Below are 13,106 nucleotides of genomic sequence, written 5' to 3' on the forward strand. Positions count from 1 at the left end.
GGCAAGGGGCAGTAATGTCGATGAGGGGTAGATCCAGGGGACGCACACCAGAGGTAACTGTGCAGGAACTGGAAGAGAAACAGCTAGGACAGCTGGAGCGGTTATTGCAATAAATGCTGTGAACATTTCTAAACCCCTGCTCCAGAATTTCTCCAGGTAAAAACAAATGACTGCAGATGCTGGGAAGCAGATTCTGGGATCAGTGGTGCTGGAAGAGCACAGCAGTTCAGGCAGCGTCCGAGGAGCAGCGAAATTCACGTCGATTTCGCTGCTCGTTGGATGCTGCCTGAACTGCTGTGCTCTTGCAGCACCACTGATCCCAGGATTTCTCTAGGCCGGCGCTGAAGGGGGTTAAACAACCTTCGCCCTCTCCGCGCGCGGGGGGGCGCGCATGCGCACTCACCAGTGAACATGGAGCGCCGGAGGTGCGTTTTGCTTCCCCTCGCGATCGGAGCCGTGTTGGCGGTCACCGTTACCTGTGAGAGAAACGGCCGAAAGGAGCAGCAGCAGCAGCAGGAGTGCCACCACTACGCCGGCGGCCACGTGTACCCCGGGGAGGCTTTCAGGGTGCTGGGCTCCGATCACTCGCTGCACCTCAGCAAAGCTAAGAGTGAGTGAGTGAGTGAGTAGCGGCCGCCCGCCCCCTCCTCCCCCACCGGGTCAGTGCGTTCTCCCCCTTCCTCTCACCCCCATAACGGCCGGACGGGCTCGCGCTGGTTTGAATCGGAACCGTTAGCCGATGGAACGTTGCCCGGGGCACGCGAAGGGGCGGGAGAGCGGACCGTCCGCGTGCCCGCTGCAGGGCGTTCTTTCAAGGGAGCAATGCCACGCAGGACTCTTTAAGGATATTATTATTTGAGGAGTTCCAAGTAGTGAAGAGATGCATTGGTGGGGGTCTGAGGGGGTGAAGAGATTGGGAGGAATGGGGCTCTGTGTCGCTGCTTGAGCCCCCCCCCCCCCCCCCGTTAATTATTTGGTTATTTTTTTCAAAAGCTGTGCAGGAGCGCCGGCGCCGTTTAAGGACACGTTGCAGGTTCGCTCGCTCGCCCGATCCACTCTTCCTGAATTCCAGGATTTCCTCAGCTTCAGAGAGAAAGATATAGATAGATAGATGCACACACTGCGGTTAGAATTCCCACATGCCGCCTTTTAGTTTCAGTCCCACACTGGCCTCCCCCCATCTCTTCAACCTTGTACTGATCAGTTTTATTAAATTTAGGTAAATTTCACCCCCCTCTCGGTTTCAAAGCGCGATCAGGACGGAAGTGGGTGCTGCAGATGCTGGAGATTAGAGTCAAGATTTAGAGTGTACATGTTTTTAAAAAAACAAAAATCACGCAAACACCAGGTTATGGTCCAACAGTTTATTTGGAAGCATTAGCTTTCGGAGCGCTGCTCCTTCACCTCATGAAGGAGCAGCGCTCCGAAAGCTAGTGCTTCCATCTAAACCTGTTGGACTATAACCTAGTGTTGTGAGATTTTTAAGTTTGTCCACCCCAGTCCAACACTGGCGTCTCCACATCAAGATTAGAGTGGGTGCTGGAAAAGCACAGCAGGTCAGGCAGCATCCGAGGAGCAGGAAAATAGATGTTTCGGACAAAAAAAGCACTTCAACAAGAATCAGGGCCACATTCCTGATGAAGGTCTTTTGCCTGAAACATCTATTTTCTTGCTCCTCGGATGCTGCCTGACCTGCTGTGCTTTTCCAGCACCACTCTAATCTTGATTTAAAGCTTGAACAGCAGACTGGGTCTCCCAAATTTGTATCCATCTGTTCGCCACTTTGTTTGAATCATTCCAATCTTGTTTCTGTTCCTGTTCCTGCCCAGTTTTAGTGCCACCCCCAAAAAAAGCACCTTCTCAAAGGCACAAACAACACCCCGTGTGATAATAATATGGAAGTTAACTATCCATTTTAGAACTTCTATTCAGGTTTACGCTTCAGTTGATTTCATGCTCTTCCAACATCTTTACACTTCATGTACCATGAACCCTCTGCTCTCCCAATTTCCACACCTCATTGAATGCCAGAGGGATTCATTTGCTCTGATTTCTGTTCCTGCCTTATGGCTCTAAGCTGGACCTAAGCCTATTTCTTATCACCTATTTTATATCATCTGGAAGCTTTTTTTTTTACAGAAGATCCCCAACCTTAGAGCCATAAAGTGATCAGCACAGAAGCAGACCCTTCAATCCATGCTGACTAGAGATCCTAAGTTGATCTAGACCTATTTGCCAGTATTTGTCCCATATCCTCTAAAGCTGAAAATGTGTTGCTGGAAAAGCACAGCAGGTCAGGCGGCATCCAAGGAGCAGGAGATTCGATGTTTCGGGCATAAGCCCTTCTTCATTCCTGAAGAAGGACTTATGCCCGAAATGTCGAATCTCCTGTTCCTTGGATGCTGCCTGACCTGCTGCGCTTTTCCAGCAACACATTTTCAGCTCTGATCTCTAGCATCTGCAGACCTCACTGTCTCCCCATATCCTCTAAACCCTTCCTTGGGAACTATAGACCACTGAGCAGTAACATTGGTGGGCAAGTTGTTGGAGAGAATCCTGAGGGACAGGATTTACATGTAAGTAGAAAAGCAAGGACTGATTAGGGATAGTCAACATAGCTTTGTCATTGAGTTTTTTGAAGAAGTAACAAAAAGATTGATGAGATCAGAGTGGTGGACATGATCTATATGGACCTCATAAGGCGTTTGACAAGGTTCCTCATGGTAGACCAGAACACAGGGAGGAACTAGCTGTTTGGATACAGATTTATCTCAAAGGTAGAAGACAATAGTGATGGAGGGTTGCTTTTCAGACTGTAGGTCTGTGACCAGCGGTATGCACGAGGATCAATGCTGGGTCTTCTACTTTTTGTCACTCATATAAATAATTTGGATATGGACATAAGAGGTATCGTTGTTAAATTTGCAGATGACAGCAAAATTGGAGGTGTAGTGGACAGTGAAGTAGTACAACAGGATCTTGATCAGATGGGCTGCTGCATTTTGGAAAGGCAAATCAGGGCTGGACTTTCACATTTAATGGTAGGGTCCTGGGGAGTGTTGCTGAAAAAAGATAGCAGGTTCATAATTCCTTGAAAGTGAAGTTACAGGTAGATTGGATAGTGAAGGCGGCATTTCGTATACTTTCCTTTGTTGGTTAGAGCATTGAGTATAGGAGTTGGGAGTTCATTTTACGGCTGTACAGGACGTTGGTTAGGCTACTACAGGAAAACGGTATGCAGTTCTGGTCTCTCTGCTATAAAAAAGATGTTTTGAAATTTGAAAGAGTCCAGAAAAGATTCAAAAGGATGATGGCAGGTTTGGAGGTTTGAGCTGCAGGGACAGGCTGAATACACTGTGGCTATTTTCCCTAGAACAGAGGAGGCTAAAGAGTGAGCTTATGGAGGTTTATAGAATCCCTACAGTGTGGAAACAGGCCCTTTGGCCCAACAAGAGCACACAAACCCTTCAAAGAGTATCTCATCAAAACTCATTCCCCTACCCTATTACTCTACATTTACCTATGACTAATGCACCTCACCCATACATCCCTGAACACTGGGTAATTTAGCATGGCAAATTCACCTAACCTGCACGTCTTTGGACAGTGGGAGGAAACAGGAGCACATGGAGGAAATCCACACACACTGGGAGAATGTGCAAACTCCATACAGAGTCACCTGAGGCTGGAATAGATCCCAGGTCTCTGGTGCACTGAGCCACAGTGCTGCCCCATGAAATCGTAAGGGACATGGATAAAGTAAATAGACAAGGTCTCTTCCTTCGGATGGAGGAGTCCAAAAGTAGAGGGCATAGGTTTAAGGTGAGAGGGGAAAGATTTTAAAAAGGGATGTAAGGGGCAACTTTTTCACATAGAGTGGTGCATGTATGGAATGAGGTTCCAGAGGAATTGGTGGATGCTGGTACAATTACAACATTTCAGAGGCATCTGGATGGCTATTTGAATAGGAAGGGTTTAGAGGGATATGGGCCAAATGCACCCAAATGGGACTAGATTTACTTGGGTTATCTGTTTGGCATGGACCAAAGGATCTGTTTACATGCTGCATATCTGACTCTATTCATAGCCATTTGGAAACAGAACTGGCTCAAGGTAGAAGACAGAGGGTAGTGGTGGAGGGTTGTTTTTCAGACTGGAGGCCTGTGACCAGTGGAGTGCCACAAGGATCGATGCTGGGTTCACTACTTTTCATCATTTTAAATAAATGGTTTAGATGTGAGCACAAGAGGTATAGTTAGTACGTTTGCCGATGACACCAAAATTGGAGGTGTAGTGAACAGCCAAGAAGGTTACTTCAGATTATAACGGGATCTTGAGTAGATGGGCTAATGGGTTAAGAAGTGGCAGATGGAGTTTAATTTAGATAAATGAGAGGTGCTGCATTTTGGGAAAGCAAATCTTAGCAGGACTTATACACTTAAAGGTAAGGTCCTCCGGAGTGTCGCTGAACAGAGACCTTGGAGTGCAGGTTCATAGCTCCTTGAAGTAGAGTCGCAGGTAGATAGGATAGTGAAAAAGGCGTTTGGTATGCTTTCCTTTATTGGTCAGAGTATTGAGTACAGGAGTTGGGAGGTCATGTTGCGGCTGTACAGGACATTGGTTAGGCTACTTATGGAATGCTGGTCTTCTTCTATCGGAAAGATGTTATGAAACATGAAAGAGTTCAGAGAAATTTTACAAGGATGTTTCCAGGGTTGGACGATTTGAGCTATAGGGAGAGGCTGAATAGGCTCGGGCTATTTTCCCTGGAGCGTTGGAGGCTGAGGGGTGACCTTATAGAGGTTTACAAACTCATGCTGGCGGGTGGGACTAGATTGGGTTGAGATATCTGGTCAGCATGGACAAGTTGGACTAAAGGATTTGTTTCTGTGCTGTACATCTCAATGACACTATGTATCCATTCAGATGCCTTTTAATTGTTGTACCCACCTCCACTTCTCTGGCAGGTCATTCCATACATACATCATCCTATGCAAGAAAAAGTTGCCCCTCAGGTCCCTTCATCTTTCCCCTCTCACCTTAAGCCTATGCGATCTAGTTTCCCCAACACTGGGAAAGACCTTGACTATTCATCCTATCCATGCTCGTCAATGTTTCTAAACCTCAATAAGACCACGTCTCAGCCTTCAGCACTCCAGGGGAAAAAAACCCCAGCCTATTCATCCTCCCGCTGTAGCTCAAGTCATCCAGCCGTGGCAACACCCTTTTCGATCTTTTCTGAACTCTTTCATGTTTAACAACATTTAGATAGTGTGGACTGCAGATGTTGGAGATCATGGTTAAGAGTGTGGTGCTGGAAAAACACAGCAGGTCAGGCAGCATCCGAGGAGCAGGAGAATCGATGTTTTGGACATAAGCCCATCATCAGGAATGAAAGGGGCTGAGAGGTAAATGGTGGGGCGGGGGGGGAGGTATGTGGAAAGGAAGGTGGAAAGGAGGATGGACAGGTCGAGAGGATGGTGGGAGAGAGAACTACTTCAAGGGAGAGAGAGTTTAACAACATCTTTGTTTTAGCAGGGTGGTCAGAATTGAACACCATATTCTTTAAGTGGCCACATGATATACCTATACTGAATGCACTGACTAATGACGGCAAGCATGCTAAATACCACCTGCACCACTACCTACAACTGTCTGCCTACAACTTCACTTTCAAGAAACTGCATCTACATCCTTAGGTCTCTTTGTTCAGCAACAGTCTCTGGTCCCTATCATTAGGTGTAGGTCCTGCCCTGATTTGCCTTCTCAAAATATAACACTTCACATTTATCCAAATTAAACTACATGTGCCACTCCTTAGCTCATTGGCGGATCTGATCAAGGTCCCATTGTTATGAGATATCCACCTTCACTGTACACTACACCAATTTTGGTACCATCTCCTATGTTCACATCCAAAACAAATTTAAAAATGACGACATGGATCGAGGACTGATCCTTATGGCACACTACTGATTACAGGTCTCTATTCTGAAAAGCAAGCCTCTGCCATCTTTTTCTGTCTCTTACTTTCAAACCATTTTTTTTAATCCAAATGGCTCTCTCTCCCTGAATTCCATATGATCTATCCTTGTTCATCTGTCTATCATGTAGAACCTTGTGAAACGCCTTGCTGAAGTCCTTGTAGACAATGTTTACTGCTCTGTCTTCAGTCATCTTCGTCACTTCTTCAGAAAACTCAAATCTAGGTTGTGAGACATGATTTCTCACACGCAAAGCATGTTTACTATCCCTAGTCAGTCTTTGCCTTACCAAATGCATGCAAATCCCCTCCCAGAACTTACCCACCACTGACATTAGGCTCACCAGTCGATAGTTCCCTGGCTTTTCATTACCGTTTTTCTTAACGGCACCACATTAGCCAGCCTTCAGTCTCCTGGCACCTCACCCATAGCTACCAATAATATAAATATCTCAGCATGAGGTCCAGCAGTCTCTGCCCTGACTTCCCACAAGTTCATATTTTACCTCTAGTTCTTGTCCCCTCCATTTTTTTTTGTGGTACTAATTTTGGGTAGCAGCAATTTCTTCCAAATAAGTATTGGGAAAATTGAAAATATTGGCTTTAGTAACCAGTGCAATTTTTTTTCCCACAGTTAGACTAATTTTTTATCCCTTCAACTCTCTGAGGCTTAACTAGATTGTTTTCAACATTACTATCCTATTGAGCCTGTAACATGCACTTCCTTCACCGCACCCAATGACAGTAGTATGTACTATCTACATAATACACTGCAGTAACTCATCAAGGCTCCTCAGACTGCTCTTTCCAAACATAATCACTACCATCCAAAAAGGCAAAGGCAGCAGATAAATGAAAACACTGCCACCCACAAGCTCCCATCCAAGCTGCTCCACATCCAGACTTAATTATAATCACCATCCAAACCATAGTTTAATCAGGGATAGTTAGCATGGCTTTGTGAGGGCAGGTCATGCTTCACAAACCTTATTGAATTCTTTGAGGATGTGACAAAACACATTGATAACAGTAGAGCAGCAGATGTGGTATACATGGATTTTAACAAGGTGTTTGATAAGGTTCCCCATGGTAGGCTCATTCAGAAAGTAAAAAGACATGGGATACAGGAAAATCTCTCTGTCTGGATACAGAATTGGCTGGCCCATACAAGACAGAGGGTGGTGGTAGATGAAAACTATTCAGCATGGAGTTCGGTGACCAGTGGTGTTTTTCAGGGATCAATTCTGGGACTCTCTACTATTTGTGATTTTTATAGATAACTTGGATGAGAAAGTAGAAGGGTGGGTTAGTAACTTTGCAGATGAAACAAAGGTTTGTGGAGTTGTGGATAGTATTGTGGGTTGCAACAAGATATTGACAGGATGCAGAACTGGGCTGATAAGTGGCAGATGGAGTTCAACCTGGAGAAGTGTGAAGTCATTCACTTTGGAAGGTTGAATTTGAATGCAGAATACAAGGTTAAAGGCAGGATTCTTGGCAGTGTAGAGGAACAGAGGGATCTTGGAGTCTACTTCCGAAAATCTGTCAAAGCTGCCATCCAGGTTGACAGCATTGTTAAAAAGCATATGGTGTGTTGGCCTTCATTAACAGAGACATTGAATTTAAGAGCCATGAGGTCATGTTGCAGCTCTCGAGAATCCTGGTTAGACCACACTTGGAATATTGTGTTCAGTTCTAATTGCCTTATTATAGGAAAGAAGTGGAAGCTTTAGAGAGAGTGCAGAGGAGATTTACCAGGATGCTGCCTGGACTGGAGGGCATGTCTTATGAAGAAGGCTTGGAGCTAGGGCGTTTCTGATTGGCATGAAGGAGGATGAGAGATGACTTGATAGAGGTATACAAGATGTTGAGAGGCATAGATAGAGTGGATAACCAGAGACTTTTTCCATGACAGAAATGTCTGTCATGAGGGGGCATAATTTTAAGGTAACTGGCCAAAAGGTTTAGAGGAGATGTCAGAGATAGGTTCTTTACTCAGAGTGGTGGGTGCATAAAATGTACTGCCAGCAGTGGTAGTGGAGTCAAGATACGTTAGGGGCATTGATGCAACTCTTGAATAGGCACATGGAAGTTAGTACAATGAAGGGGATGTAGGTTAGTCTGATCTTAGAGTAGCATAAAAGGCTGGCACAACATTGAAAGCAAAGGGTTTGTACTGTGGCGTTCTATTCTCTTCTATGTTCGTTGTTGATGGGACAAAATCTTGGAACACTGTCCCTAATAATATTCCTTCACCTCAAAAAAACAACAACTCTAGTCATTCAAGACACCAGCTCACAATCACTTCTCCACAAAAAGTAGAGAAGTGTTCACCAGCATCCTAGCAATGAATTAAAAATAGATCTCAAAATGAGCTACTGATAACAGTGTCATCTTATTCTCTTTCACCTCATTTGCTGCAGTCTTCACCATACCTGTCATTACCACTAGAGAGGTATAATTCTCCATTGAATAACCTCTCATAACCAATTAAACTTGAGCATAGGTTTTAGCTTTGTTGCCTGGATTCCTCTCACTCATCAGCTTTGTGTTTGCTGAACTACCTTGGCTCGCTGTCCAATCAAACCTCAGTTTTAAAATGTTAATTTTTGTTGGGTTATTGGTGGTAGGGGTGGGGTTGAGGAAACATCATTATAGGTAGTGATGTGTTTGAGGGGGAGATTGATTTTGGAAGATTAAGGTGATTTGGGATTGCTGTGTCAGTGCATGCGATTCTTTTGTGTCCCAAAATCCATACTCCTATGGTCCACACGTTTGATTTGTGCTCTAATTATGCAATAATTTGGGACCACTACTCAGGACAATGCAGATGTTATAATGTGATTATAAAATTGGGGTTAATTTAAATCCAATTAACTTCATACAGAGAATTCTTCTAATGGATACATGCCAACCTCTCTTTCAGAACACTTAACAATTCAATTAACCATGCTTAGCTGGAAAAGGTCTTGAATGACTGATTTTGTTCGAGGATAAACTCCACTGCTTGATTGTCACAGGATACTTTAAACTTTTTTATTTAAATAGAATTCAGAGGCTTTGCTGATTTGGATTTGCAATCTGAAATTTGTTATATTCTGATAAAATTGAGATCCATTGGCTATATACTTATAGCTATAGTTATAATAGAACTGTATACATTGCCTAAATATGAGAAACAATTATTATTCATGGAAGACCAATTTGACATAAAATTGGCAGGATTTTAATCTACACATTTATACATTAATCTGTGTGCTATGTGGTGAATGTGAAAAAGTTACCACATGTAATTTTAAACTGGAATAAGGGAAAGTGTTAGAATGGTAGGTGGAGGTGCAGTGTACAGTTTTCTTATTTGAAGCAGGAAAGATAAGTGTCTTAGAGGGTGCTCAGTGACCATTTATTGGACTGATACCTGGGATGAGGGTAATATCTTACGAGTAGGTATTGAGTAAACTTGGTCTTTATTCCAAAAATAAGGTTTTGAACAGAACAGAATTTAGAAGAATATCAGAAAGTTCAATAGAAGCATAAAGTTCTTGAGGAACCTAATAGGTAGACATTCAGAGGATGTATCCCAATGGCTGCAAAGACTGAAACCAGGAGGACAGCTGTTTAAGATTGAGACGAGGAGAAATTTCTTCACGTAAAGGCTTGCAACTCTCACTCGGCTCAGCTGTGTCACAAAGTCAGCTCGAAATGGCTGACTTGAATGCAAAAATTCTCACCACCAGAATTAGTGTAAATTGTCACATAGAAATTGATCTTTGCTCTTTGAAGCTTCCATAAATAGTGGCTGGGGACAAAGAAGTGATTAACTTGTGTGTTGAATACATAAAATGTGAACTACTGAAGTGGGTGGTCTTCGTTTTGAAATGTAAAAAAAAACCTCAACAATTCAGATTGAATTAATGTGACATTGTTTTGAATTAGATTAATTATATGACCATACCTTCAATCAAAATACTTGAAAACATCCAATGAATCGTCTTTACTATCATAAAGAGTTTATTTGAGTCAATTTAGCTGTGACGTCATCTTAAGGGTCCCACTTATGTACGTTTTGGTGCCTTTGCTTTCAGAATCAACAAATCATTATTAAGATTAGATTAGATTACTTAGAGTGTGGAAACAGGCCCTTCGGCCCAACAAGTCCACACTGACCCGCCGAAGCGCAACCCACCCATACCCCTACATTTACCCCTTACCTAACACTATGGGCAATTTAGCATGGCCAATTCACCTGAATCGCACTTCTTTGGACTGTGGGAGGAAACCGGAGCACCCGGAGGAAACCTACGCAGACACGGGGAGAACGTGCAAACTCCACACAGTCAGTCGCCTGAGGTGGGAATTGAACCCGGGTCTCAGGCGCTGTGAGGCAGCAGTGCTAACCACTGTGCCACCGTGCCGCCCACAAACTTAGGTAGTCTTATCAAAACTTATTAGCCTTTAAAACTACTCCAATTTATGGAGTCTTACTTCCTTCCATTTTGTAATACAATGTCTAGCAAAACATCCAGGAATTATTTGAAGAAATCTCTCAGATCTTAGGGTTCTGGCCATAAATTTTATAACTCAAAATATTAGCTCTTCCTTCGCAGCTTGCTTCTGTCCAGTTCTCTTTATATTTCAGATTTCTAATGTCTAGATTTTTATTTGAACCATCAGTTGCCAACTAAGTTTATCATGTCAAAAATATCCTGAGACTCTGCAGTTTTTAATGCAGTTTTGTTTTGCTTTGGAAAAGCATGTGCTAGTGTCAAGTGGTTTGAAAAATAATGTGCACGTTTGTAATGCACATCTCAAAGACCTATACAATTAATTTTTTTGGCGGTGACAATTGTATAGATGATCTGGAAACTATTTTCCCAACGTACATTATATGAACTGCAGCAGTTCAAGAAGGCAGCTCTCCAACACCACCTCAGGGTAGTAAATGTTGGCCCTGTCCTACAAGAGAATAAAAAGCACCTCACACTTTGGACCAAAAGTCCTTAACTCCTTGAATGACAGCCCTGACCTTAATTGTCTCTTGGAGATTTCAATGATCCTATGATGTTTAGCTCCATCATGGCCTTCACACCCTTGCAGGCTGCCGCATTATTGATTCGTTGTTTTCTGAACTTAGATTTTACCCAGTATGAGATGCTAATATTGGATGGATGCTACTTGGTTTGAAATTGTGTTAAAACTTCAAAGTAAACTGTTTGAAGAAGATTGACCCCATTAATACTTCTAAAAAAGTGTTTTCCTTCCTTCTGGTTACAATGCATGCAAGTGGAGCATGTTGATGGCTAGAGAGTGCAATTTTCATATTCGCATTTTGAAACTGAGCTGCTTTTGTACAAAATAGACAAAATTGAAGCCAGATAATTTGAGTGCCTGATAAGCACTAACTGGAATAATCTCCAAATCAATGCGAATAAAATCGAATTCCTGACCATTATTTGCATCTTGTGCCATCATCCAATATCCTTACAAATTCCATTGCTGACCCCTCCAGTGTAATTTTGCCTACAATTGATATTGTTCCTGATTTTCATTTCCATTATGAAATAGATAGTTGACTCATTACTTATTTTAAACTATTGTTCAAGGTCAAAATTATTTCCCCCCCCATCTTGTGAAATAACATTTTATCAGATCTTACATGCACTTGTGGGGCCCCACAGTCATTCTCTCTGCCACTCATGCACCATAGTTGTTGCTTCTACCATCTACAAGGTGCACTGGAGTAATTGGCCAAGGCTCCATCAACATAGAAAGACCAAGGAAATAGGAACCTGCAAGTTCTGCTAAAATTATATGCCATCCTCTTATTGGGTCAAATTCTGATCTCTCTCCCTACCTAATATTCACCCCAAGGACAACAGTGGTGGTTCAAGAAGCCAGCTTGCCATTACCTTTTCAATGGCAATTAGAGATGGATAATAAATGCCATTCTTACCAGTGATGCCCACATTTCAAGACTTTTTTTTTAACATTTGGCATACCTAAATGCAGTTTGACAACCACAAGACTCTCAGTACTCTCAAACTTTCTTTTATTCAAGAGATGACTAATTCTTAAAATAGGATAAGACAATTTTGGGAAATATCCACATTTCTCAAGATAAGGCCCTCTAAGATTAAAGTAGGGTCAGTGCAATTGCCACTTGGTATCTCTGGTTGAGGGGGGTGGTAAAATTGGTTTTGGTATTTTTGTGATCGGAAAGACTTTGAACTTTTCAATAGGATCTTTTAATAAGTTATCTTTTAAGGAGTGCTAAAATGGTATGCTAGGAATCTTGGATTGTTTGCATAATAGAGCTGGATTTGGTTAAAAAATCTTGATGAAGGAGACAACTGGTGAACACGACTGAAATCAGGAGACACGCCAGGCAAGTGACCAGGTTTGAAAGCAGTCATGGACAAATTGCTTTACACTGTTGAAGACTGGGTGCAACATAAATGCTGTAGTTTACAGGAGCAGAATTAGAGATGAAGTTAATAATAAGAAAGATAGCTGTTTTCAGGGTGTAAGGGGAAAGAAAGCACCGGCAAACTTTTTCAGCCCCAAAGAGTAGATTAAGTCGGCTGAGCAAAAACAGTTTGAAGAAGACAAAATAATGATTAATGGCCACTCTTGAATTATCAGAGGACTTCAGATACACATGCAAAACTGTATTTTTAGCAGGACATTTGTGGTGAGGACGAATTGATGGACCCATTATATGTTGAATTGGATTCTGTAAGTTAATTACTGGAACTTAAAAGTGGAACATGAATTGAGGTATGACTTAATGATTACAAATTGTGTGTGTTAATTCTTGAAATTCTGCTAAACCAGTTAACCTGAAGTGTATGCAAAGTGTATCACTTGTGTCTCTTTTAAAATATTTAGTTTCAAAACCTGCACCAGACTGGGAAGGGACAGCAGTAATAAATGGAGAATTCAAAGATCTGAAGCTTACAGATTATCTAGGCAAATACCTTGTCTTCTTTTTCTACCCACTTGATTTGTAAGTATCAAGATTAATACTTGATCCATGAATTGGTAATAGCTTTAATGAAATACTAATCATAAGGTACATTTAGATTAGATCACTAGTTAACTGCATTATAACTCTGTGCAATGC

The 13,106-nt window shown here is 42.4% G+C and overlaps 1 protein-coding gene across 2 annotated transcripts in view; it reads left to right on the forward strand.

The window, feature by feature from the left end:
- Positions 1-383: 383 nt before the first annotated feature.
- The window catches only part of prdx4 (peroxiredoxin 4), a 38,212-nt gene continuing 25,489 nt past the window's right edge, over positions 384-13,106 (forward strand). For both annotated transcript variants that reach the window (XM_060832881.1, XM_060832880.1), the window contains exons 1-2: positions 384-610; positions 12,872-12,989. In XM_060832881.1, coding sequence (XP_060688864.1) covers positions 412-610; positions 12,872-12,989 — 317 coding nt within the window. In that variant the 5' untranslated portion in view covers positions 384-411. The remainder of the gene's footprint in view (positions 611-12,871; positions 12,990-13,106) is intronic.

This window comes from Hemiscyllium ocellatum, chromosome 12, assembly GCF_020745735.1.
Source record: "Hemiscyllium ocellatum isolate sHemOce1 chromosome 12, sHemOce1.pat.X.cur, whole genome shotgun sequence".
Classification (NCBI taxonomy): domain Eukaryota; kingdom Metazoa; phylum Chordata; class Chondrichthyes; order Orectolobiformes; family Hemiscylliidae; genus Hemiscyllium; species Hemiscyllium ocellatum.